The 27,729-nt window shown below is 46.1% G+C and overlaps 1 protein-coding gene across 1 annotated transcript; it reads left to right on the top strand.

Annotated features, from left to right (window-relative positions):
* Positions 1 to 776: 776 nt before the first annotated feature.
* On the top strand, positions 777 to 27,729 carry LOC144113435 (uncharacterized). The gene is made up of 8 exons (XM_077646510.1): positions 777 to 816; positions 2,012 to 2,247; positions 7,797 to 8,025; positions 12,729 to 12,967; positions 13,673 to 13,883; positions 18,080 to 18,139; positions 24,798 to 24,811; positions 27,466 to 27,729. Exons 2-8 carry the CDS (start codon positions 2,149 to 2,151, stop codon positions 27,727 to 27,729), a joined length of 1,116 nt encoding a protein of 371 aa, XP_077502636.1. The 5' UTR covers positions 777 to 816; positions 2,012 to 2,148.

Genomic DNA, 27,729 nt, shown 5'->3' with positions numbered 1-27,729 from the left:
GACGCATCCGTATCTTTGGTGGGCCTCCTAGTTCTTCTACGAAGCCTCCGGCATCAGTGCTTGACTGTGTGTTGGTCTTCTGTTGTACCCCTTACCTTGCTTGAAACATCCGGATGTGCAGCTTTTAAACCAGCGCCTGTACATTCCTCCTAAATGCCCTCTTTTGCTGAAAACTTTTTACAAATACTTCCGCAGCGGTCAACGCAATGAGAATCCGCGGCTCCAAGATGTACAGGAGGTCGTCGCTGTCGTTAGCACATATTCCCAGCGATAACGTCTCCGCACACGGTAACTTGCCACAGATACAATTTGCCGCATGAAACGCCCTATCAGCTTCAACATGAATTCGGCTGGCTTAGGGAATGTGTGGTGCCATGCGATGTTCATTCTGGTGCCATTTATAATTAATAACACGGAGTCGGAAGTTAAGTGGAAACTTCTGCTGTTGTTCCTTCGCCAACACTGTTATCGTGCAGGATTAATGCGTTATTTTTGCTCATTTTTTGGAGAAACTGTGAGAAACAGCGGCAGTGTGTCAATGAGGCAAAATTTTATCATCCTCCGCATTTCTGTTCTCTGCCATGTACTGCCATACGCACCTCGAATTTCAGGCTTTCTGAATGTCAACTAAATGAATTTAATAGGTTGCGAAGCTATTCCTGTGATGTCGTTTTAACTTTTTAAAGCGCTTAATAAGATTAACAGACGTCCTTCTACATTTTTACAGAAACCATAGAGAGGAAAAGCCGGGGCTCCATGTCCAGTAGGAACGTCCCTCCAGTTCCTCTGGGAAGCCTCGGGCACCAACGCCAAAAGGTGAGTTGTTCTTCCCCTTGCTCTGCTTTGAACTGGTGCATTCCTAAATTTTCAAGCCTAATTTTCCCAGTGCCTCGCTGGGAAGTGTCGTAATCTGCTTAAGCAATTTTCAGTTCTTACGTAGCGGTCACCGCAAAGAGCATCCGAGGCTCCAGTCTGAACAGTAGATCGTCACAGTCGGAGGCCGTCACGACCTATGCGGTCTGTCCGCCGATGGTAATATTCAAAAATATCAATATAACTCAAATACAGGCCCCCTAGCTTAGGCAAAGTCTGGTTTGTTATTCGCCACTGAAAAGTAGCGTTTTCTTTACTTTCGGCACCGCTAATTTCTGATATTAGGAATCTGATCAACAAACGAGGATTATCCTCTCTGTGCCGTTAGCATACAGTCAGAGCTTAATCGCAGGCGGTGTATTTGGCAGTTCCCCACAATTTTCTCGGAGTAGTTGACTGCGGTGCGGGAATGGCGGTTTGCTACAACCTTCGGCGTTTACATGCTGTGTCATGAAAACGAAGGCGGATAAAGTGTCGGGAGTATTAAGGACGAAGTTAAAGTCGATGAAACGGGCCGCTACGGATAGTGCGGCTGGGTCAGTAGATCGCCGGGAGTGGCCTTTCACTGCGAGTAGACTTAGCGCTTGCGATAATGGTGAGTGTGGATGGCTGAATCTTGTTCGTCGAAATAGTGCTTTTCGTGTACGAATGTCTGAAAAAAAAGCTTACTTTTGATATAGTAGAAATCACGGAATCGTAAAGGGAAGTTCGTAGTAATGAACGTAACCGATCAAAGTCCATAGTAGAGAGAAACTGATCAAGTGGTTCATGATAATCACAAACTGAAGAAGGCAGAGAAATCCTCAGGGTGCTTGAAATTTTTGTGACAAGTACAGTAGCCTTAGTCTGGGCAAAGCGTTCATTACTGGTGGGGTTTAAATGAGGTCATCCAGGAAGATCACCCTGCCGTAATAAAAATACGGTCGTCTAGGAAGATGACCCTATTTAAACCCCGCCAATGACAATCTCTTCGCTCGGACAAAGACAAGTCCACTTGTCAAAACGTTCGTAAGCAACCGGCCTGAGCGCGATATCTTTTTTCTAGCGCTAATGACTTGAAGTTTTAACGCAACGCAGGACACAGCAGGAAGACTCCTTCAAACTTATCGCTTACTTTTCTTTTTAACATTGCCATCAGGTTCCGTACAATCCCTTGGATGCAAGGTCCGCGGCCCTTGGTGGACAGATGGTGGGGCAGGAGACTTGGACTACGCATTTCTCGAGTCGCCCAACTCAACGGCTCCATTACGCCAGGGTAACGAACCTGGTGAAAAGATGGTGACCGTCGATGCTCAGAGCCGCATTCCAGAGGTGGCCGATCCGCAGCACCAGGAAACCGCCTCTGAAAAGCCTTCTTCTTCGACCAGCACTGCTGTGAGTAAGCGGGTATGCACTTGTGAAGCGTCACGAAAGATTGTCATTACTTTGTCTGCGTAAATCATCCAATCAATAAATTATTGAAAATTAATTAATTAATTAGGTAGTTAATAATAATCAAGCAAACAAAAAGCAAGCGAGCAGTGAATCAAAATTTACTTCTTCCAGACAAGTACACAATTCTGGAATGGTTACGTGGGCTAAAACCATGCTTGATTACAGTTTGGCTAGTCCCCGATATCTCATTTACAGCAGCAGTTCTGACATCCATTTTATAGAGGTGAAAAACAAATGAACATAATGTAAGCATATTCGGCGTCTAAGGAACATTAAGCAATGTATGTTGTTCAGAATGGAAACAAACAAAATGTACATATACACTTCATGGGAATGTAAGTAAAAGCGTCCCTTGCATTAAAGACCTAATTTGGACATAATTTTTCAAAATGGGCTGGTTTCAGAAGCATAAAAATAAGTACAATTTTCCTGTAATAGACAACTAATTTATAGATCCCACTTTCTCAGTAGCTGTCAGAACGAAAGATGCCGAGTAACGTTTAAAAACCTATTAGCAAATCCTATATCAAATAAAATGCGTTAGATCCTGCTCATGTACCAGTCGAAATGAGCCAAATATATTCGTAAGAGCTTTCTACAACAGCTAGAGCTTCTTAGCTGGGTCTGTTTTGAGCGTGGTTTCATTTATTCCTTCCACCGGGCTACCTTCTCGTCGACTGCGTACGATGCGAAGAGATCGGGGGGAAGATGTGATACCAGATGACGACGATAATGATGGGATCATCAGCCCCGTTGCCGATGAAGCAAGGATGCGCCTCTGCTGCAGTTAACGTGAAAGTGTTTAGTTAGACTAGTTGGCAGTGGATATCTCAATCCATTATTACAAGCGAAATGGCTGACGGGAAAAAATACTAGCTGTCGTCTTGTTTTCCGTCTGTACGCGTTTCCTATTTCTCAAGAACTCGGATTGTTGTGTGTAACAGTGATGCAAAATATATTCTGGACCCTATACATTCTAGCGAATTTACTTTTCTGCTACCAAAGTGTGAGCACTAGAAAAGAAGGCTGTCATGTCAATGCTTCTCACAGAAGCCTTCTATCTGTATTTACTTACTGATGTGAAAGCAGAGCAGCGCACGCAATTGCACGCAATGAATGTTCTAATTGTTTTCCTGCTGTATTTGCAGCATAGTTTTTAAGCGCTTTTTCATAGACAATGAAAATAATTCCAGAAAAACTTTTCTAAACAAAGCAAGGCTAAATCCAGAGGCTGGCATAGAAGAATCAAATACAAAGTTTATATACTGATATTAACAAAATTATTTGCGTAATTTTTGGCTACATTGTGGTATAGAGCTGTTATAACATGTAAAGCATATCATATAACATCTTGGATTCCGCTAAGGTTTGTGCGTGTAACAAACATATGCATTATTCTCGGTTTTCGATTAGATCGATTTGGCTGATTTCGAAAAAAAAAACTCAACATAATCTAAGTCACCGCGGTGACTCAGTGGTTAGGGCGCTCGGCTCCTGACCCGAACGACGCAGGTTGGATCCGGGACGCGGCACTCGCGTTTCGATAGAGGTGAATTTCTAGATGCCCGTGTACTGTGCGATGTCGTTAATGTTAAAGAACCGCATGTGGTCGAAATTATCCAGAGCGCATCACTATACGGCGTCCCTCTTGAGTTTTTTTTGTGACGTTAAACGCCATGAAACCATAAAAACTTCATAACATACAACCTTTGTCCGTAAAGTTTCGACACTGATTTATTTTTTTCTGTAGAAATGATTCCCCAAAACAAAAGTTGGTGCATATGTGTAGCGCCGTCTTTTAGGGATGACCTGAGCTATTTATGTTAATTGCTGTGGCAGCCGCTAGACGGCACTACATGTAGAAAAGTACGTTGTCAATGGTCGTTTGCGCATTCCAGTGTGAGTAAATGTGGAGAGATTGACGTCCACCTCGAACTGCGTGTAAACATAAAATTCTGTGTGAAGATTGGCAAGACAGCCACACACACGTATAAGCTCCTTCGTGACGCTTACGGCAAAGAGACATTATCGTGCGCGCGAGTTTTCGACTGGCACAGGGGGCTCGTTTCGGATAGAATGTCGGTGGAAGACGACACAAGGCAGGGACGCCATTCAACCTCACGGAATGAAAACAACGTGGCTCGGATGAAGGAAATCGTACAGCAAGACCTCACCATTACAGTCCGCATGCTATCAGATGCTCGCAACATTAGTAAGACAACATGCCACCAAATTTCGCTTGAGAACTTGGGGAAACGAAAGCTGAATGCCAGACTAGCGCCGCACTCTCTCACACAGGAAAAGGACACGCGAGCAAACAGTTAGCGCTGATTTGCTCTCTGAACCAGAGAAGAATGTTGCATTCGTCGACAGCATCATTGCTGAAGACGAAACATGGTGTTTTCAAAGTGATTCTCAAAAAAAGAGCCACAGCGCCGAATGGCGGTCCACAAGCTTTCCGGCGTCGAGAAAGGTGCGGCGACAGAAGACGAAAACAAAGACGATGCTGATAGTTTTTTTCGATGCCAGAAGTGTCGTACACCACGAGTTCGTCCCACAAGGCAGAAGGGCAGACGGTGAATTAGGAGTTTTATATCCGCGTGCTCCAACACATGCGTGATGCACTGCGACGCCGTCACCCTGACTTATGGGCATCTGGACAATGGAGCCTTCTCCACGGTAACGCAAGGCCGCACACTGCTCTCAGCGTGGCAAAATTTCTCGCCAAGCACAGCATTACTGTACTTTTTCATTCGCCATACTTGCCTGCCCTCTCCCCATGCAATTTTTTTTCTGTATCCTCGTGTGAAGAGAGCCCTAAAAGGTCGCTGGATGGGAGCGTGGAGGCCATTCAAGACGCCACTACAAAGGAGGTCACAACCCTGCCAAAAGAAGCGTTTTCAAAGTGTTCCCAAAACCTCAAGAAACATTGGAAGCTGTGTATAGACTGCATGAAAGACAATTTGAAGGGGTGCTGCAAAATAATTTCAATGTTAATCGCATTTCTTTTAATGGCATCAGTCTCGGAACCTTACTCACAAAGGTTGTACTCTGTAAACCCTTATCTCACGTTTTCACTGCTACTGACACGATTCCGCTACTTCTGGCGGCATTGCGCTTTTAGTCAGTCTTTAACTATACGATATCCAAACCAATATTGCTCTTCTTACTTCGTTGCGAGAACTATGCTCATGTCAATTTCTGTTTTCCTTTCCATGCGATAACAAGAACAAGGTAACCGTTTAAACGACGGCGACGATTAAAGCTTCACTCATGGTACTTATGAAGAACACTGGCAGTCGTCTGCGGCAGCTGCAGACGAATGCCAGCGCGTGCACATTCATGGCCTTGCATTCCAGAGTTCGGGTACGGTTACTGTCTACGAACGACACTAATTTGCCACCAGCTGAATTCCGGTTGAAGGCTCCAGGGGAACAAGTAAATCTTGTTCTGTAGCCAGATGGCCACCGACTAGTAGCCAGATACAAATATTACATGAATGTATTCTTTGGGGCTCTCTAGGCTTCGATAGCTTGATTTGAGGCCGTTTGGTACCGCTGCCGGTCTTAAAGGGTCGCTGAATATGGTGCTCGAGCTTGGCTATAAAATGCTTGCTTTATGGAGAGTACAGGCCACCGAGCGTCCATGCCACGCAGGAGACCTCGGAAGCGAAGTGGAAATTTACACTACATATTCGAAAATTCCCGCTTTCGCACGGCGCGGCGACCAGCGGTGCCGGGGTTTTGCACAAAACCTGTCATACAACGTCATGTCGAGCAAGTGACGTCAGGAGCCGAGGGTTATCATTGGCTCGCCACGCCAACTTTTTCAGCCGTCAGGCAGCTATCATGGCGGCCGCCACTGCGGCTGCAAATATTTACGACAGGAGAGGAAAAGGTGGGGAGGCCACGGAACTTCAAATATTATACCGAACGCATAAAAAATTCTCGCTCGAGAGTATCTGTGAAGTGCCATCATTGAACATCCTAAGTGTACCGCGACTTTGAGAGCCCCTTTTTGATGCCCTTTAAGGCAAGCAGGCAATGGAAACAGTGGAAACTCAACTTCCGAACGGTAAAACTTCCGCCTTTGAAAGGAACTCGGCAGCACATGTAGACCGTGTGCATTCGGCAGTGGTACGAATCGGAAACAACGCTTTCGCACGCGTTCTATTTAGCTGACGACTAGGAGCTTTCAACAATGCGTTCACAACGCTCGAACAGTCGTGAGCTCCGTAAAAACTCTCGCGCGTGATCACGATCCCTTAAGAACTATCTGATCGCGTTTGACGAGCAGACGAATAACTCGCCTCTCGTGTTGATCTGTCAATGGGGTAAGGCGTCTGCGGTGATGCACAAAATACAGGGGAAAGAACATAAACCTTCTCGGGGTTATTTTTTAACATTATGACTTTTATTCACCAGTAACGGTTGGGATCGTTGCTGAAAGATTATTCAGGTGCAGTAACAAAGAACAGTGATAAATCTGAAGCCATATTTGAAAACTTAAAGAAGCGATTATAATGCATCAAAACTGTCCATTTTAACAGGCGAGGCTTATCTGGACGCGAAATTCGGAGGCCTTGGGTGCGGATCCAATCGGCGGCATGTGGCTGTTTTTTCTTCTGCTTTCTTATCAATTATATTGAAAGATAAAAGAATACTGTTAATTTCCCATTGATGAAAACGAATAACTAAAAAAATTCTCCAATGCTCTTTTGTTTCGATGGCTATTTGCATCCTTCATGTTATGTCAGGTCAATTACTTACCAAAGTGCTCGCACTGAACGGATCATTGATACAGAACTCTAAAGATACCTTGCGACGGATCAGTTGTTGTTGTCTTCGGTGGCGGTGCCCGACGCTGCCGGACTGAATCCCTCATGCGGCTGTAGAATTTTAGTGGAGGTGCAACGTAAAACACCAGGGTGCTGTACAAAGATACTCCAAGTTAAAGAATCTCGGGTACAAGAAATAAATTCAGACACTTCGTCCATAGCGTCCCTAACAACGCACGTGCAGCTTCAGCACGTTAAACCCCATTGATCTTCGTGTCCGCCTGAACTCCCAAGTAAGGGGAAAGACTGTGCGTTTGAACCAGGACACCTGTAAGCACGTGATCGGTCTCTGCAGCGATCTGAAAGGCATTGCAACGCGCACAGCACTCGTTGTTCTCGCAAGAAGATTTTAACTTCAGTGGTACTGCAGATAACTGCATTTTACGTCATGCTGCCGGGGCACTCATCCTTGACGCTTTCCATTTCAAGCTAGTACCACCAACTCTTAGATAAGCGTTGGAAGCTGTCGACAGGCGTGCTATACATGCGTGATCGACCCTTTTCGCTTACCTATTCGCCTGCGTGCTGCGACCAGTGCATATATCGCCGCCTGTATCTCCGAAAGAAACAAAGTGGCTCAGTATCGTAGTGTGAAGTTCCCAAAGTCCTACTTCAATCTGAGTGCTTGCTTTTTGCGTCTGCTTGCGTGCAGGATCTCGAGAATGCGCCCCGCGAAAGCTTTCTCCCAAACAAACGAAAGGAGGAGGCGGACGGACAAGAATTTGTCGGTTTGAAGCCCGCAGACACTCTGGTTGCCAACGGTGCCGAGGCGTACGGCGTAGACCAGAGGAGCCCACGACAAATCAACCGCCATCCTCCCAGGGCACTGTGCCATATGTCAAGTCCAAGTCCAGGGGAGTCTGAAGACACAACGGCCTTCGGTAAGTAATGCCCTTGTTCTGCTTGCTCGTATCTCTTATCTCTCCCGGGTGTGACTGTAAGCCACTTGCGACAGGAAAAAAATCAGATGGCGTTGGTTGCACGCCTCTCTGCACGCCGGACAGCAGTGGCGTCTAGAAATAGACGATGAGCCACGCATGTCGTATAATCTGGCCGCGTGACATAAACGACGGTTCCTTTTTTTAAACCGAAAAGCTCTACTCCTCTCATGCTGAGCCTGAAGGTCATCTGTCTCTTGGATTTGACCTCTAACGGGAGGCGCACCGCATGTCCAAAATCGCGCATGGCAGGTGCCTCGATCTTCATCTTCACCTTCGTCGCCACAGCTGCGCGCTTAGCAGTCGCGTCCGCCGCTGCGCTGGCTGCTGCTCGGCCGATCCTTGGCAGTCACTTGCGTATAAAGACAAGCGGCGAATTGCGGCCTCCGCTGCGCACCCGACAAGTTCGAAATTATCTGCATTAAGGGCTATGCCTACAAATCTCCCGGCGACATCCAGGTTTACCTCGAAGGCACGAGAATAAAGGAAGTCCCTCTTATCCGCATCCTGGGCCTTTGGCTTCAGAGCGACAGGAAAGCCAACCACACGTTACAGCGTCTCCGGACAACTGTCCTCCAGATCTCCCGCAAGATTCGGCGCATCACCCGCAACCAAAAAGGCATGAGAGAGGAGGATACAATTCGACTGATACAGGCTCTAGTTATGAGCCGCCTGTCATACGGTCTCCCATTCCTACCACTTCTGGGGAATGAGCGAGACAAAGCAGACGCCATCATCCGTACCGCCTACAAATATGCGTTATGCCTCCCGATGTACACGGCCAGCTGCCACCTCGAGGACCTGGGACTGACCCACACAATTGAAGAAATTCGAGAAGCCGTCCCAGAATCCCGAAAGGAACGCCTCCTCACCACCAAAGCTGGACGCGCAATCTTGGAAACAGTGGGTTCCCTGGCTGACATACGCGCCGTCCAGGAAAACCGAGACCTACTCTCGACTCTGCGAACTCGCGTGTATGTAGCCCCACTCCCGAAGAACATGCACTCGAACCCTCAAAAGGGACCACGAAAGGCGCGAGTGGACTACCTGCGCCGCACACACCGACAGGCACGAAATGCTGTATACGTCGACGCAGCAATGTACCGCGACTCTACAAACGCGGTGGCGGTCGTCTTGGACACCAATTTCACGGAAATCGCCAGCGCCTCCCTACGAAACTGCTCTCCCACAGTAGCAGAAACTGCTGCAGTCAGGCGCGCCGTCCAGCATGGCGATACCACGAGAAATGAACTAAAATTGTGACCGACTCCCAGTCGGCGTGTCGGCTCTTCCTCTCTGGCAGACTTCCACATTCCGTCGCTCCCATTCTGACTACCCCACATGTTCAAAATTCCACATGCAAGCACCAAATCACTTGGACTCCTGGGCACGAGATGATTGAGGGAAAGGAGGCCGCGGACAGTCTAGCTCAAGGATACACTAAACGAGCGACTAACCTCCCCGACCTCACCCCTCTCCCCTCTACATATGGCGAGCGCCTCATCCTCCTCCGAACACAAAGGCAAGTCTATCCCCCACCACACCGTAAGCTAACGGCGGCAGAGGCGAGCGACTGGCGACAACTACATACGAACACCTTTCCTAGCCTCCAAAAATACCATATACTCTTCCCCGATAGATATGACGGAATCTGCCCCTGGTGTGGCGGAATTCCAGCAAAATACCATGTAACATGGGGCTGCTCCGGTCCCAATCCCTCTGAACTAGGCTAACATCAGTACGAGGAACACTGGGAGTCTACACTGCTCAGCTCTGATTTGGCGACCCAGCGCAAGCTGATATTCCAAGCAAGAGCAACTGCGGTGGACATTGGGTTCCTGAAATTAGGATTCCACCAAAAATCGGTATTTTCTCTTTATCCTACCTTTTTGTGAATAAATGTTTTCTACTACTCCTCGCCAGTTGTGGCATGTGATGTGTCACGTGATTCGCTCTTGCGCTTGCCAGTCCCGTTCGCCGCTGCGCCGGTCGCCGCTCTGGATTCTCGCTCTTGCACTTGTGGCACGTGATGCATCACGTGATTTGCTCTCGCTGAAACAATTTGCTCTCGCTGATGTCTGGAACAATAAAGATGAAGAAAGCTAAGCAGTCTCTAACATGCTTAACAGAGCTTCCGCCTCGACATTCTCGCTGTGGGCGGCTGGTCAAGGCCAGCGCCTGTCTTCCACTGGTAAATATGCCACATCAAATTGGATCTGTTTCAAGGAACTCGCTCTCGACTTTCGTGGTTCATAACGTATTAAGAGGGCGGAATTGACCTTTGAAATGATAAATACCATTTTCTTTCAACAAGTAATCTTTCATAATTAAATATGATGAGGTTTAGAACTGATTTCCTACCCGTATATCAGGTAACTGCCAGCAAATCTCTCAAATCTAAAGGGGACGGCTGATATTTGGCCGTGACTCAATAAAAGAAGCTGAGTAATGATGCAAGAATCTACCTTGCTCTGCGGTATTAAAAGTTTTCTTTTTGTCGCAAATGGTGCACTTGTTAAATTGTTAAATTTTTTTCTACAATTTTTTCTCTCGAATATTGGCCACATCTGCTCTGCTTGTCAGTGTAAGCGTTACTTAAGAAAGCAGATGTAAAGGATTTGAAACATTATCCCAATCAGCTTGTTGTCCATTCACTGCAATGTATTTGCTAAGTTAATCGCCAGTGAATCAGGACAACCTTCGATTTCTCTAAAGAAAGTGATCAGGCAGGTTTTCGTAGAGAATAATCGACAATAGACCATCTTCGCACTATCAGTCAGGTGATAGAAAAATAAAAAAAATACAGCCAACCCCTATATATAGCCTAAATTCATTGCGAGAAGGCATTTGACTCAATCGAAACTTCAGCAGTCATGCAGGCACTGCTTGATCAGAATGTAGAAGTCTTATGTAAAAATGCTGGAAGGTCTCTATAACGACTGCAATGCTAGCGCAGTCCCCCAGAAAGTAGTCAATAAAAATCCAAGCAGGAAGGATGTCAGGCAGGGATACACAATGTCGCCAACACTTTTCATCGCTGTTTGCAGAATATATTCTCAGGTCTGGATTGGGATCAGTTGTGAATAGGAGTTCACAGAGAATACCTTAGTAATCTGCAATTCGCTGATTTGATTCCCTTGCTAAATCACTCAAGACATGAAAAGCAAAGCGTGATCGATGTTTTACATAGGCAGAGCAAAACGGGGGATCTAAAAATTAATGAGCCGAAAACATAAGTACTAGTGTTCAACATTCTCGGTAGGCAACATATTTTTGTCACTGACAGCGACGGAGGTCCAGATCACGAGAGAAAAACAACTATAAAAATAAGAATGGGGTGGCGACCATATGGCAGGTTCTCTCAGATCATGAATGGCAGTATACCAATATCCCTCAAGAGAAAAGTATACAACAACTGTATCGTACTGGTGCTCACCTAAGGGGCGGGAACGTGGAGGCTAAGGAAAAGGGTTCAGCTCGAGTTTAGAACACCGGAGTTGAGATATAGAAAGAAAAATGATAGGTGGAAAGTTGAGAGACAATAAGAGGGCAGAGTGGGTGAGGGAACAAACGCTGGTAAAATATATCCTAGCCGAAATCAAGAGCAAGAAATCTGTTGGGGCAGTGCGTGCAACATGAATATAACCGACTGTATTCCAAGGGAAGGGTAGCGTACGAGGGGCAGCAGAGACTTTAGGTGGGCAGATGAGATTAAGAAGTTTAAGGCGGTAGGTGGCCGGAGCTCGCACAGGACGGGGTTAATGGGAGAGATATGGGGCGGGCTTTTGCTCTGCAGTGGGCGTGATCAAGCTGATGATGGTATAAGCCTTTAACTCAACTGTCCATCCAAGACAATTTTTATTTATTTGCCGACACGTGTGCGCAAACTTAGGAGTTTTAAGAGCAACAACAACATCGGATAAAGTTTTGAACCAGCAGTGTTTTGCCACTTCGCTCCCTACAAGATACGAATCTAAAAAAACTGGCACTTTAAGAAAATTTGGAATTTGCAACATTAAAACGAGCCAACTATATTGTTTTACCTGTGAACGATAAAATCAGGCAGAATCAAGCATGCCAAACAAAAAAAACGGAATGCAAATACTAAACGTTTTCTTTCACCTAACAATGTAGCAGTAATACCGTCGAAATTTTAGGGTATTTTGCCGCTAGGGTTAGGTGTTGCAATAAGGCATCTTTCGACAGGCGTCCTCCACCTCTGACGACTGGCGCTTCGACATTGTATCTGAGAAATATATTAAAAATGTGATTCTGTATTAATTCGAGAAACTCATGTACATGTGAGCGCTAAATGAAAGTATTCGGGCTTCAGCATTTGCCGCACATGATACGCCGTACGTTACCAGGTTAACTACGTAAGCCGCTGCGCAGCAATTTCAGGACATTGAGAAAAGCTCAGCATTTACTATGACTTGATATTAAGGCATTTGATATTTTACATTTTACAACACTGCAGTGATGGACGAAAAAGACAAAGTATTCGGTGTTCATGGTGATTATGGCAGTGGTTGCAGCCTTTTGTGAGTACAACACAAACACGGCAAAGTCGCCACCACCACCAACCATAGTAACACGTAACCCTGTTTGTCACCCCCTCCCCATCGTGCCTTTCTCATTTACATCAGGTTTCGCGGAGGTGATTGGGAGGAACATCAGACGGGGAAAGAAGACTGGCATTACCCCACGTGACTTCGACTTATCCTCTTTGGGGTCACCTAGCCTTATAGCCGCTGTTCCTAAGTTCCCCGAACTGCCTTCTCCTCACAAGGTGACCACAGCGAGCGCTGAAGATAGCAACTCAAAAGAGCTGAGGACATCGCACCAGAAATTTCCTGAAGTTCTGCCTACGTTGCCGAGCAGCGCTGTGAGTAGATGCGGTTCCTTGCTAGTGAAGAATTGCAGGATTTTGAGTGGCTTCTTTCTCGGACGAAATTTACCTTTCAGACGATTTCAATCAATGGTCGTACCTGATGACACTCTGTTCTTCACTTTGGGGATTGGTTTTGTCGATTAGTTAAGAGAACTGTGCTCATGGTAGAATTTCGGTTCTTCCGGTCAAGCTGACTCCATTAATTGTATACAAGCGACGCGCTGTCTCTTACTGCAGAGAAATGCAGGGGACTGTCGGGACGATTCTATTGTTAGCATTCTATCAAAACTGTATTGGAAGGCCTCCTGTTCTGTAAATATGTCGGAAGACTATATTTCCTTATTGCTGAAAAGCCGAGAGGTAGCATCTCTGTTCTGTTCCTCTGCGCAAAATTGCAGGCACTGAAGCGAACCTTTATTGCAGATTTTAAAAATTTCAAAAACTTCACAAAAGCCCGTATTAAGGAAACCAATACAGCCACCTCGATAACCGCTTGAATCTGCCGACAGCCGTGTTTATATAGTGTTTATATACGTAGTCAGTTCTATGCACGCGCGCCTTCCATGAGCGTCGGTCGACCAGCAGATATTTCGCCGCTTGTATTTCTGTAATGAAAAAAGTTGCTCCTATCGTAGCATCACCTTTCCACACATCCTGCTTCAACTTGAGTGCTTGTTTTTTGCCTGCGCTTGCGTGCAGCATTCAGAGAAGGTGCCCCGGCTAAGGATTCCCCCAAACAAAGAAAAAGAACCGACGAATGGACCAGATCTGGACAGTTTGGTGCCCGCATACTCTCCGGTTGCCAACGGTGGTGAGGAATCTTGCGGCATAGACCAGAGGAGCCCGCAACAAATCAGCCGTCATGCTTCCAGGTCAAGTCCAGAGCATGCGGAAGACAGTACGGGCTTATGTCAGTAATGCCCTTGTTCTGCTTGCCCGTAGGTCTTGTCTCTCTTGCGAAATGATGAATTACAGCCGTTGGTTGCCCGATTCTCTCAACGACGGACAGCAGTGGCGTCTAGTTATGCATATGGTTAACCACATCTGGCGACTTGGCATTAGCGACAATTCCTTTTTTTTAGATCTCGGGAGACAAGCATGCACATTACTGTCTGTCAGGTCGCTCTTGATACACCAGGTGTTGCAGTGAATGTGATCACTCGTGTTTATAAATAGGGTTTTTGAGATAAACAGAAGCTTTCTCCGGCATAGTAGTGCCACCGTTGGCGGATGTTAAAAATCGGGCGAATTATGTTAACTAGCCAAGTGATTACCTAAATTGTAATAGTTAAATTTTTAACCTGCCAATAGGCAGCTGATTGCAATTAGAGATTTGTTTACCGGCCGTTAATAATAAACATGTCAGTTTTCAGAATTTAGAAAACACCATTACTCTCGCCGCTGTCGACAAAATTTGGGTGCATCGTGCGGAAATACAGGCGTTTTCGAAAGCATGCAGGCAAAGCAACCCTTCCAGTGGTCGTAAGTAGTCGTAGTAGCCAAACGCAGAAACTGAATTGTATTCACGGTTACTGTGGCATTCGTTGCAGCCTTTGGCGACTACAATAAAATCTCGCCATAGATACCGCTACCGCAGCGCTGGATTAAGGGGGGGGGGGGGGGCACTAAGGGGGCTGCAGCCCAGGGCCTCACCTCGGACAGTAGAAGGGGGCGGATTTATTCTAACCTGCTTAGTATATGGAACCGTGAGCAACGGAACTTCGAGCGACATGTATGAATCGAGAAAACCAGAATGAGCAGACGGGGACCCTGCCTCATGTAACAGCATGCGTTTAGCCTGATCATTTGGGAGAGCTTGTCGAGCTGCAAAAACAGGGATCCTCCGCCACCCCGGCGGGGCGCTCTTTCTTACGAATCGAGGTGCGTTTGCTTAGAAGTGTTTTCGTGGTTTCCTGTCAGTCCGTCTGTCCAGTGCTGTCTGCAGGAGAGGGGCAAGAGGGAAACACCTAAAATATGTAATGTGGGACGAGGACCTAAATCTCCCTTGCCCCTCGTCACCACCACGCCACCCTCCACCTCTCAAATAGTTCCGCCGCAGTCCTTCTCATAGAAAGGATGTGCTGCAGAACCCAACAGTGTCTCCCATTCGACTTTTCTTTGCCGTGATGGTAATTAGGGCGGGGTAGGATGAGTCCGATAGCAGATGATGAGTCTGATGGCATAGTCTTGGCACGGAAGGAAAGAAGACGTCACACGTGGTTTTATCCATGTGCCGTGGGGCATGGAATATTCACTGTTCGGGCTAGGGTTGTGGAAGAGTGAAGGGGGAAGTTGGAGAGCTGGACACAAATGCCTGTCTCCAGGGCCCATTCCCGCCTAGTGGCTGCGCACCCTCGCGCGCGCTCGACAGAAAAAAGTAGGTCAGACTGGCCACCGAACTTCCCAGAAAGAAGTAGAAAAAGATGACTCAGAGGCGACGGAAAGCGCTCAACTTCGCCCGCGCTAGGAGTCGCCCTCTCCCCTTCGTTGTCGCGCGCGGCGTCGAAGGGGCGAAAGAAATTTTGAGAACCTCCAAGAGCAGACGATTGCTCATAGCCAATAGGAAGACGAGACCGGAACGGGAGAAGTGGTGAGTTTGTACGGAGAAGGGGGGAATTTTTACAAGGAACTCTATGCGTATGTGAACGCCTGCTTTGGCGCTAGTAACAGACAGACGCGGCGCGCGTCTATTAAAGGAAGTTGATCACGGGCTGCGATTCAGCCCCGAGCCGCCGGTTAAGCTTGCATAAGCCAGCCCGCTGAGGAGCTCCTGGGGGACGCATTACTCTCGGCCAGCCACGGACCATCCAGGCCGCGTGCGCCAGTCATCGGGACGGCCACCGTTGGACACCTGCGGTCGCGTCGGACTGACGAAGTGCCCGTTGCGGGGAACAATAATAATCCATTCATGGGAAAATGCTCGGTCGGAAGGATCAAAGTGGTGCGTCTAAATTAAAGGCGAAATTAGAAAGAGAAGAGCGTGAAAAGAAGCTACCACAGAAGACAAAGTACCTACTGAATGCAGCTTCCGCGGAGCAGTACGATCGCTCTACCCAGAGTCCGTGTTTCATCTCCCAATAGTGCCGAATCTGCTTCTGTGGAGGACTTGCCATCTCCATCACCACGGTTTCCTTGCAATAAGCAAGGTTTGACTCATCTTGGTTGTCTGGATCTTGTGAAACCGGTGCCAACCTCTGTCGTCCATGCTTCTGGGCGACCGACGCTAACCGAGCCCTGTCCTGTTCTTGAGTCAGCAACGTCTATGCTACTCTGCCGGAACCCTGACACAGAGCTCCAGGTGTCCGGTCCGCCACGTCTGATTTCTGCTACTGCTGAACAACCGGTGCCAAACCTCCCCGATGAACCTCCTCCTACTGGCGAACGCCAGGAAACAACACTCCAAGAACCGACTCGCTTGTTTCCTCTTACTTTGAATTCAAATAATCAGGTTCCCACCCACAAAGCGTGCCTCGAGAGGACGAATAAGACGGCTTCTCATTGCGGAAACAGAGAAGTACAGACACCCCCGCAGCAAGACGTACGTTGCGAGATTCTGCTAAGTGGCCCTGCTAAGTGGACGGATGTTATTACTGATAGCTTTCGGAGTTTGCCTTGAGAAAGGGCCATTGTATTTTCAAAATCGGGAAGAAAATTTTCCGTCTCCCGAAAGGCAATACAAAACTCACACGCTATATGTCACCTCATCTTTTCTTGCGAAAGGCTGTAAATGGGGAGGAATACGAGCGACAAAGGTTAATGTACTCGGAGTCCAAAGGTTCCGTTTACTGTTTCATGTGCAAACTATTTTCGATTTCAAGCAACCCCAGTGCTTTCATCACGCATGACTTTTCTTATTGAAAAAGAGCAGAAGAAAAGGTTTGTGCTCATGAAAATAGCGTCGAGCACCGGAGCTGCATGGCAGCATGGCTCGCCCTCTCTAACTCGAGCAGCACAATTGACAAGGAGCTGCTTAAGCATCTTGTCACGGAGACAGCTTACTAGAGGAACACCTCAAACGCTACGGGAACAAAGTAAATAGTCACCCATCATATCTGTCAAAAACCATTTGTGATGAATTTATGTAGCATATTGCAAAGGCTGTCAAGGAACGTCTCTTTGACGAAGTTAAACGCGCAAAACACTTCTCTTTAATTGTTGATTCGACTCCGGGCCTCACTCACGTTGATCAGCTGTCAGTTCTTTTACGATACTATTTAAATGCGAAAGTGTACAAACGCATTCTTGGATTTGTTCCAATCTAATCGCATACCAGCCTGTATCTTTTCGATACCGTGATGTCCCTCTTGACGACCAATGGCATCTCACTTGATGACTATAGGGGCCAAGCTTATGATAATGCGAGTAATATGTCGGGAAAATACAAAGGACTGCAAGCTAAAATCAAACACCTCAATGAATTGGCAGTCTACGTCCCGTGTGCTGGTCATTCACTGAACTTGGCGGTCGTAGCGTTGAGTTGCCTTGAGGCAGTCAAATTTTTCACTGTAATTCAGAGACTGTATGTGTTCTTTGCTGCCTCACCTAAGCGACGGAGGTATCTTTTGGACAGCATGGGCGGAACTGGCCAGCAGCTTGTTTTGAAAAGTGTCTCTGAGACCAGGTGGTCAAGACACGCTGAATCATGTAAGGCCATTCTAAAATAATTCAATCTAGTCTTCTGTTGCCTTGAAGCTATATCAAAGAACGAGGAAGAAAACGGTGACACTAGGAACGAAGCGCACTCTCTTCAAGAAAATGACAAAACTAGACTGCATTCTGATTAATCACAAAGTGAACATATGTGTTGGTGTTTACAACAGCACGCGTTTCAAGCAAGTTTTGTTGCTTTCCTTATAATAATAGCAATAATATTAATTCCGTTGATCGCACTTCGTTCTTTTTAATTTGGTGGAATTAAAATGAAACATGGCATATTTCCAAGCGTAGCAGGCGACAGAGGAGGGGGGGGGTCAGTATAGGGAGAGGGGGTCTGCATGCGAATTAGCCCAGGGCCCCCATTTTTCTTAATCCGGCCCTGCCACTACCAAAAAGAAGTAACACGTTACCCTGTTTCGCACCCCTCCCAACCTCCCCGCATTTCACCAGATTTCCTGAGACTGATTGGGAGGAACATCACATGTCGAAGGAGGACCGGAATCACCTCATGTGACTAGGACTTATCGTCTTTGGTGTCGCCTAGCCCCGCTGCCGCTGTCCCTGAGATCTCAGACCTGGCTTCTGCTCAAATGGTGACCAGAGCTACCAGTCAAGAGAAGAGCTTACACGAGGTCGGGACAGCGAGCCAGAAAGCGTCTGCCGAGCCTCCTACGTTGGCGAGCAGTACTGTGAGTAGCTCGGTTTCTTTGCTCGTGAACAACTGCAGGATCTAAGTGGCTCTGGATTTCAGTGGTTTTCTGTCAATAGTCGTGTAGGATGGCATTCTATTTTTCACTGCGGACGTGGCTTCCGTTGACACGTTACGAGAACTGCGCTCATGGTTGTATTGGTTTTGGTGGAAAGGAAATGGCGCAGTATCTGTCTCATATATCGGCGGACACCTGAACCGCGACGTAAGGGAAGGAATAAAAGAAGGAGTGAAAGAAGAAAGAAAGGAAGAAGAAAGGAAGGAAGAGGTGCCGTAGGGGAGGGCTCCGGAATAATTTCGACCACATAGGAATCTTAAACGTACATATCGAACCCGACCGCGGCAGCTGCATTTCTATGGAGGCGAAGCGCTAAGGCGCTCATGTGCTGTGCGATGTCAGTGCACGTTGAAGATCCACAGGTGGTCGAAATTCTTCCGGAGTCCTCCTCTACGGCACCTCTTGCTTCCTTTCTTCTTTCACTCCCTCCTCTATCCCTTCCCTTACGGCGCGGTTCAGGTATCCGCCGATATGTGAGACATATACTGCGCCATTTCCTTTAGCCAAAAACCAACTCGATCTTTAACGTGCACTGACATCGCACACCACAGGGGCGCCTATGCGTTTCGCCTCCACCGAAACGCAGCCGCCGCGGTCGTGTTTGAATCGGGGAACTCCGGATCAATCGCGGAGCGCCCTAATTACTGAGCCTCCGCTGCCGGCAAAGTAAAGGTAGTAGCAGTAAGTGGTTTTATTAAAATAACAATAAAAAGAAAGCAAGATTTTTGCTAGCCCCGGCATCTGCCATCGATACTGACCTGGCTTCAAAGAGTACGGCACCGCCTCTTGAGTCGTCATATAATGATTCCTTCCTGATCTGCCGTTTCCAGTATCGGTATAGTCCTACACTATGGTTTTACATTGAATCTATCCAATTTTTACCTTCCGCGTTTTTAACCTGCCTTATAATGCTCTTTTTTTCTCCGTCCTCGTGTCAGGCATACTTAGTGGTTAGAGGCTTCCCAGTTCTTTTCCGCCAGTGTGAGTCAACGATCTTTCAGTGTAGGTATTTAAATACCTTAGCTACCCACCTATTATCGCCAAATTTCCTCAGGCGTTCTTCGTATAGTATTTTACTCTAAGCTTCCCGTGCTCCGAACGATGCCCAGCCCATATCCCCCTGTACTGCCTTGTTTGTGGTTTTCCCATGGGCACCTAGTGCTATTCCAACAGATCTCTGATTTACTTCTAATCTCGACTGAACTTCTTCCCTTAAGCACAGAACCGCATTCCATAAAGTAAGCCCCGGCACCATTATTCTTTTCCATATACCTCTCAGTACTTAATACCTGTTGTACCCTCACAATGCCTTATTTTTCATTACCCCGACATCTCTTCACCCTTTTGCTATGAGAGACTTGCTATAAGGGACTGTTCGTGCTTTTCCGTGTATATCTGCCCTTCGTTTACCCTAGATGTCTTAGAACGCGCAGCTACAAAAAGAAATTTAACGAAGAAGATGACACATGCGCTGTGTAGCAAATCTGTAGAAACAATAGAACACCTCTTACTAAAATGTGATGGTATACATCCCAATGTCGATGCAGGCACACTCACGCTTCCTGAGGCCCTAGGGTTTAGAGATAACAATAGTCATGTAAATAAATCTGCGGTGGAAATTAGCAAAGAGCGATTGGAAGACTCGTTCCGCAAAAAGAGAGAAGTGACAAAGTTAAAAGTGCAGGGAGGCGTATTTAAATTCCTAATTTTAATAACATACAACACAGTTAAACAAAAATAAAGAAAAAATAAAGGAGCATGGAGGCAACTCCCATCACCCCGTTTCAAAGGTAGCGCTCCTCCCTTCCGTCCTTCCATCCATCGATCCGGATCTGCGCTACGTTGTTCGCTGGTCACCGCGTGATTCCTGCGTCCCCGCACGGCCTCACTGCGCCTTAACGAGGGGAGCGAGAGGCGCCGCCGTCGCGCGCTATCTGTTGGGGCAGTGGTGTACATTGCGAGGAGGAGGAGGGATTGATTTCATTGGGGCACCGCCTGATGGCGCTACGTGCGCGCCAAGCTGAGAGGAAAAGTAGCGGAAACGTATTTTGCTGCTCGCATAACTGTGGCTTCTGCTATGTACATGCTCATATTTACTAATATACACCACTGTACGTCTCTAAAACGCCCTTCTAAGACAACACCGTATTCACTGTACGCGCCTTTGTTCATTCCAAACCATTGACCTGGCGTGGCAGAAATAAATTATCACCTTTAGTCCTCTCCCATGAGGACTGCCAAACAAAAACGGCGAAAACACGATGAAGTTTTTGAATTTTAAGTCGAGAGCACGAAAGGACCTGCAACAAATAGCACAATTTCGAAACCAGGTATGCACTACATATGTTTGCGCGCGCGAATATAGACAGCTCCTTTCCCGACTATATCTGTGTACACGTAGACAGTTCTTGAATTTTCTCCTTCCAAAAGTCATCGTTATCTCGATACTTGTCAAGAGGAACACAAAGGTATTTCGAAGGGACGTGTGACCATTTTACACTCGCGTGAAACAAAGGCGCTGATGTCCAGTTCCCATGCAAAAGGCCCGCATATTTGTTTATTTATTTATTTATTCAAAATACCTTACAGGGCCCAGAAGGGCATTGAGTAAGGGGGGCAAAACAATAGATTAAGCAAATAGGACGAATAAATTAAAAACAACGCGTGATACAAGGCAAAAATTAAACACAATTATAAATATACAGGGCAAAACGTAACTAAAAGACATACATCACCGCGAGCAACAAAAATTAAATTAGTAGCAAGAATGCATCGCAAGTGCCCAATAGGCATCAAAAGGAAAAAGCAGTAGTCATAAAAAACATACAGATGGCTGAAATTGCACAAGAAACCAAAACTTTGTAAAATACCAACGAGAAGAAAAGGGGACCAAGGACACAGAACAACCTGAAACAAGACACAATGTCGTTAAAGAAAATGTTTGTGCAGTTGGTCTTGAAATGATTGGTGGTTGCCGATAGATGCGATACAGTTGGGAAGATCATTCCAAAGAATAATGGCACGTGGAAGAGCAGATGAATTGAATGCTAAGGTTCTTCCGTAAATGCGTGTAATGCTATACTGATTATGTAGGCGGCGTGAAATGCGTGAAGGCTCTTCGAGGGGCAAGGGAGATGGCCTGGTGCTATGACGATATTTATGAAGTAAGCATAAAAGAGCGATGGAGCGACGAATATGTAATGGTTTGAGGGAGATATCAAGTTTAATCTTAGTGATACTGGACTGGGGGTGGTACTTTTGTGTGATGAAACGAGCGGCTCTATTTTGTACGGATTCAAGCATGTTGATCAGGTAATTTTGATAAGGGGACCACATAGGTGAAGCAAATTCTAGTTGAGGACGCACGATTGTTAAGTAAGCGACTTTTCTCACGTTATTAGGGGCGTTTCGCAAGTTCCGGCGCAGGTACCCAAGTGATCTTGAAGCTTTGGCACAGATGGATTGAATGTGTGTGGCCCATGAAAGATTATCTGTGAGGTGAATACCTAAATACTTATAAGATGATGCCCGAGACACTGCGGTACCTTCAATGGAGTACGAGAAATTAGAATTAGTACGCTTGCGGGTGAAAGAGATGACCTTGCATTTAGATGAGTTGAGCATCATTTGCCATTTACTGCACCAATTTGAAATTAAGTTCAGGTCAGTTTGGAGGGCAAGGTGATCATGCATAGAATTAATGGGCCGGTAAATGATGCAGTCGTCAGCAAAGAGGCGTATAGAAGAAGATATGTCTGTTGGCAAGTCGTTAATGTATATTAGAAACAATAAGGGGCCAAGAACACTACCTTGGGGTACGCCAGACTCTACATCACTGAGTGGGGAGGTGAAATTGTTAACTGTAGTGAACTGCTGGCGAAATGAAAGAAAGTTACGTAGCCATGACAGTGTTAAAGAATCTAGGCACAGAGCAGACAATTTTGAGAACAAGCGGGAATGTGCAACACGGTCGAACGCTTTAGCAAAATCTAAAAAGATACAGTCAGTTTGAAGGTTAGCATCCATGTTGAAATGCAAGTCAGTCGTAAATTCTAGCAGTTGGGTGTCACAAGAAAAACCTTTTCGGAAGCCGTGCTGATTAGGAAAAAAGAAAGAGTTAAGTTCCAGATGGCAGTAAATGTGAGAAGCGATAACAAGCTCGAGTAATTTACAGCAAATGCAGGTTAGCGAAATGGGGCGGTAGTTTTCCGGTGAATTTCTGTTTCCACTTTTGAACACTGGAACGATCTTAGCAATTTTCCAATCTGTAGGAAGTAAACCGGATGATAATGATTGCTGATAGATGAGGCATAGAATTTCACTGGAGATCGATACGGTGTTTTTCAGTATTTTAGAATTTATGTTGTCAACACCTGCTAACAACGCTATTGATTACATCACAAAACCTGCGAAAATCGCTGCAAAAAATTGCCACATCATCGGCATAAGCCAAGACTTTAATTTCAAGTGCTTCTAGTTCAAAACAACGAATAGAGCGGTTGTTTATTACATTCTGGCAAAGTGGCTATAGGTACACAGCGAAACCTAGTGGTGACAATGGGCAGCCTTGCCGCACAGATGCTCTCACGAAAATTCTGTCTGTGAGCTCTCGGTTAACAACCTGATTCGTGGTACAGTTTCTATAAACCATTTTAGCCAGTTTTAAAATTACTTCCCCAAAACAGACATGTTCGAGGATTTTAAAATGAATGTCATGACATACACGGTCAAAGGCCTTCTCTAAATCAATATGCAACATTGCAGCTCGCCTAAAGTGAGCGTCATAGCATTCCACTATACTTCGAGTGATATGAACATTCGTGAAGATGGTCCGCCCTTGAATTACACACGTCTGGTGGGGGCCAACCAAGATGTCCATAACCGACTGTAAACGTTTGGCTAATACTTTCAGAAAAATTTTATGTTGATTACTAAGCGTTATCGGCCTATAACTGGTAACTTCTTAAGTTTAACTGAATTGTCAGTTTTCGGTATAAGTACTGTATGCGCACTTGAAAACGACGGTGGTAAAAAACCATCTAAATGACTTAATAAATGTGTTGTAAATGGAGAGCAGTTTCGCGTTCTAACGCCTTATAAAATTCCGCTGTTATCCCATCAGGACCTGGCGATTTCCCCAAGTAAAGCTCATCAATAGCGTATTCCAATTCCGCTATTGATAAGTCGGCGTTTGAGAAAAGGGGGCCCTTTCTTTGCCACATTCGTACCTGAGGCAGGTGGCGTCAAGATTTGTTCTTCGAGATCAACGCAACCCTTTCCTACGGACTTTTATTCAAGTGAGGTTTTCTTCGGCTTTGCAAAACTATGTTATTACTACTGTAGACAGGATGCGATACAGTGCAAGTAGATTTCTGAAAGAAGTGGTCTTTGTTTTTCGATTTCTAAATGCTCGGTTCAGTTTGGAATACCTTTCAAATGTCACGCGTAAGAAATTGCTCAAATATTTGTTTGACTCCTTCTTCCCAGAGCCAATATATCGATATCTGTAGAGATGGAGGCCAAGGAGGAAATGTTTTAAAACGAGTAAGGAAAATGGTGGTGCCAGCGGGTGTGAAGACGTTTTTCTGCAAGTTGCACACTGGGACTTTGCCTGTTAAAACATGGATTTAGGAGAAGAGATTGTTTTTACCATGGGGTGATGACTGCTTGTTATGTCACAAACCAGAGTCAATAGAACACGTCTTTATTGATTGCTGGGATGCGCTGCTCTTTTGGGACGTACTCCAGCGTACAATAAAGAAATACTGACCCTTGACGCCGTATGGGATACGATTCCTGAACGTTGAGCCGGATCTTTATAAATACGATGTAATATTACTTCTTGGCCTGGACAGCATTTGGCAAAGCAGGATGGCTGTACGACACTGCGATAAAGATGCGCGGTCTGTCCTAGATTACTTCAAAGAAAACATATTTAAGTGGCGTGAAGTGTACACGGAGATATGCTTTGGAGATGAAGTTATCGAGTTGATGGGAGAGTTGTGTTCTTTGAAACAGTTTTGATTTTGTCGCGTGAGTGAAACGCATGTCCACTCTTGATGTTTGAGAATGTAGCGCAGGACATGTTTGTGATCTGTTGTAAACTGTCGAAAGAGGCAATGAATGCAAAAAGAAAAGAGCTGGCGTGGCGGAGTGGTTAGCCTGCTCGTCTCGTACTCCGAAGGCCCTGGCTCGATCCTCTACCTCGACAAATTTCCTACTCGGTTTTATTTATTTTTGCTTTATATTTTTCGTTCACGGCCAACGCCGCCGACGTCGACGATGACACCGGCCTTTCTGCGACACGGGGCTCTCAACGCTCCCGCGTTAAACGTTTATTCTAACGAAATAATTTGAGGTACTCAGGCCTCTGTGTCTGTGCACGTCCCCACTTTACACAGGTGAGGTGGACGTTGTCAGGCGCGGTTCAGGTGTCGACGATATGTGAGACAGATGCTGTGCCATTTCCTTTCCCCAAAAACCAATTTTTTTTTTCATTTGTGGGGATCTCAGAAATGGCAGCATCAAACGAATGGTTGTAATTGAAAGATGTTGTGAGGATGGTGGTGGTAGTGGATTTATTAAAAATAATAGTAAAAAGGAAGGAAAAGATTTTTGCTAGCCCCGGCATCTGCCATCGATAATGAAGCACCTGAGCTGGGGCAGCGGAAATAAAGGATAGCAGGCAGAATGGAGAAATGAAATGAAAGAGGTGAGGGGACAGGAATAGAGGATAGGGGGAGAAGTAATATGTACAAACTATTTACACAATAAGAAATGAGTCCAGGTTGTGCGCGTGATTAGTTCATTTTAGAGGAATTAAATCACACACGCGCACAGCACTGTGTTGGTTACAACTGGAGTGGGGCGTCCAGTTATTAATTGTTCAAGGTAGTACTCGCGGAGCGTTCGGTCACTGCGTGTAACTACCTGACGGAAAACAGACGGGACTTCAAGCCCGTGTGTTCGAGGAATGCACAGAGGCTCACCAAAGTTCGCTCACGAGTGCGCGCATGCGCGCACTGCCCTCCGGCCCGGAAAAAAATCCAAATCGGATCAGAGTTCATTATTACAGTCATAAATGTCCAAAAAGTGGGCGGGCAGGAGCAAGAGGTCCGCGAAATTTGACAACGCCGGAAGTAAGCGGAGCCAAAGCGTGGTGAAAAGTTTGAAAGCTCGAAATGGGCAATCACGTGACCAGTGATAAGTGAGATACGTAACCCGAAGATAGGAAAAAACGACAAATTAGGGACAATTCATTCATTCATTATTTATTGCATATCTTGCGAAATGCAAACTAACATTGATGGACCCATAGCCACTGGCTAGTAACGGGTCTATAATCAACATAGGATACAAAATAAATGCAGCACGCGAACAAATGAAACAAGAAATACAATCCACAACACAGTAACACATAAAATGCATAGTTTAAACAAAAATGAATATGAAGTCACTTATTCACAATATTTCTGAGAAAAAGAACCTCTTTAAAGCAGGAGTAAAATTTAGGGCTTGCTTTATGTTTAGTGGCAAGGTATTCCAAATAAGAGCGCCGTTAAATTCTAAGAGCCTTTTCCCGTACAGGTTCTGACATGCAGGTAGACTAAAATTCAGGCGTCCGCCGATATGTAATATAGGTAATTTTTGAGAAGCAAAAGGTAATGGACCGGTAAATGGACTGGACGGGTGTATAGGGCGGGAACGAAGCGTGACGGAAAATTTGAAAACTCGAAATGTTTGGCGGGATGAAATTACGGTGTAATCAGAGTTAATTGATAACAAATCAATCAAGTGAACGAGAAAACAACCATGGCGCCCAATCTTATAGGCGACCAGTGTCGAGGAGGAGGCAATGCTTTCGCATTCTTCCAATGCGGGTAGCTGCAGTGATCGCAAATTTTTTTAAAAGCGAATTCAGCATAGTATAATGGAGACTACCGCAGCGTGCCCGTTGTGCAAGGATATACACCACCCGTCAGAAGTTCCCAGGACACAGGTTAATTCTTCTCTGAAAACTTTGAGTGTTTAGTAGTTGTCTTAAGCCCAACGGTATACTGCTTGAAAGTGGACTCTTTTGCTTGAGAATTTTTGATGCACCCTGTAAAACCTCTCTAGGTCCACAGAGGTGGCTCAACGGTTTAGGTTGCTTATCCCAAATCACTCGGAGGTTCCATCCTGGCCACCACTGCCGCATTTTTATGGAGGCTAAATTGAAGAAACGCCAGTGTGCAAAGCGATGTCAACCCCAGGTAGTCTAATCCAGAGCTCCCCACTACGGCCTCCCTCTTCGCACATTTGTTTCTTCGGGACATTTACAGTTTACACGTTCTCATTAGAGAAGTACCTGCCATCAGCGTATGGAACAAACTACGGTTCCTGTACGCAGTACACTTTATACGGGACATAGACTGGGAATAAAAATGGGCCTAGAATGCTTATTTTCGGCATATTGGTGACAACGACTTGTCCAGGAGGTCTAGCGCCACCGATATCGACGTACTGTATTCTATGGCCGAGCTAGATATCATTCCAGTAGCTCTGCTCCACGGACGCAGTAGTTCTGTAACTTTGTAAGAATAATAGGATTGACGGGTTGAAATGCTTTTAAAAAATCAGTATTTAGTGAGAAAGAATTGATTGGCTTTTCATCGTCGTAAGGGCTGTCTCGGTCGAACGACACATCACTAAACAGGGTTTAAAGTAACGAATCGTATTTTGACGAATTCTAGTGTATTAGCTCATCAGTGCCTTTTATGAATATGTGAACAAATCAAAGTAGACGGCAGCTGATTTCTCCTATGTTTCTTTTATCCAGCGGTACCTTTGACAGTAGCATTATATCAGCGTATACGCTAATAATGTTAACATTCCTTGAGCTAGTGCGCTAGTGCGTCCACATTGATGGCTCGCGGTTGACGTAGCTGGTGAGCGCTCTTTATCCGTGAGACCACACTGCTACAAGTGCGACGTCTGAAACCAAGACGCTTTCAGATGCCTTCGTTTCATGCACTCGCGTTGTCACAGCTCCTGCTCCAGCTTCAGAATGTGCTTTCTGCTTTTATGCAGGACTCTGAGAAGGGGAGCCACGCAAGCTTTGCGCGAAGCAAAGAAAACGAGCCGGCGGCTGTGACTGGACTCGGCGGCATGGGGCCCTCGACTCATCCAGCTGCCACCATCGAACCAGTGCCTGGTGTAGACCAAGGCAACTCTCGGCCAACGAAACGCCAGGGAGCCAAGACATCTCGCCGCCGCGGAGCTAGTCGAGAAACTTCGGAGGATGGTACCACATCTTGTGAGTATGCACCTTCTTATGGCCTTCTCAGCGTCTGA

The sequence above is a fragment of the Amblyomma americanum genome, chromosome 1, assembly GCF_052857255.1.
Source record: "Amblyomma americanum isolate KBUSLIRL-KWMA chromosome 1, ASM5285725v1, whole genome shotgun sequence".
In the NCBI taxonomy this organism is placed as follows: Eukaryota; Metazoa; Arthropoda; class Arachnida; order Ixodida; family Ixodidae; genus Amblyomma; species Amblyomma americanum.
Note: the sequence above shows the minus strand (reverse complement) of the source record. Positions and strands in the feature narration are given on the sequence as shown.

What these genes read in the sequence shown, in the direction of transcription:
- LOC144113435 (XM_077646510.1), top strand. Translation starts at nt 2,149, where the DNA reads ATGGTGACCGTCGATGCTCAGAGCCGCATTCCAGAGGTGGCCGATCCG. An exon ending in TGAAGACACAACGGCCTTCG is followed by an intron (nt 8,026 to 12,728) that starts GTAAGTAATGCC and finishes CATTTACATCAG; the next exon opens with GTTTCGCGGAGGTGATTGGG. An exon ending in GGAAGACAGTACGGGCTTAT is followed by an intron (nt 13,884 to 18,079) that starts GTCAGTAATGCC and finishes GCATTTCACCAG; the next exon opens with ATTTCCTGAGACTGATTGGG.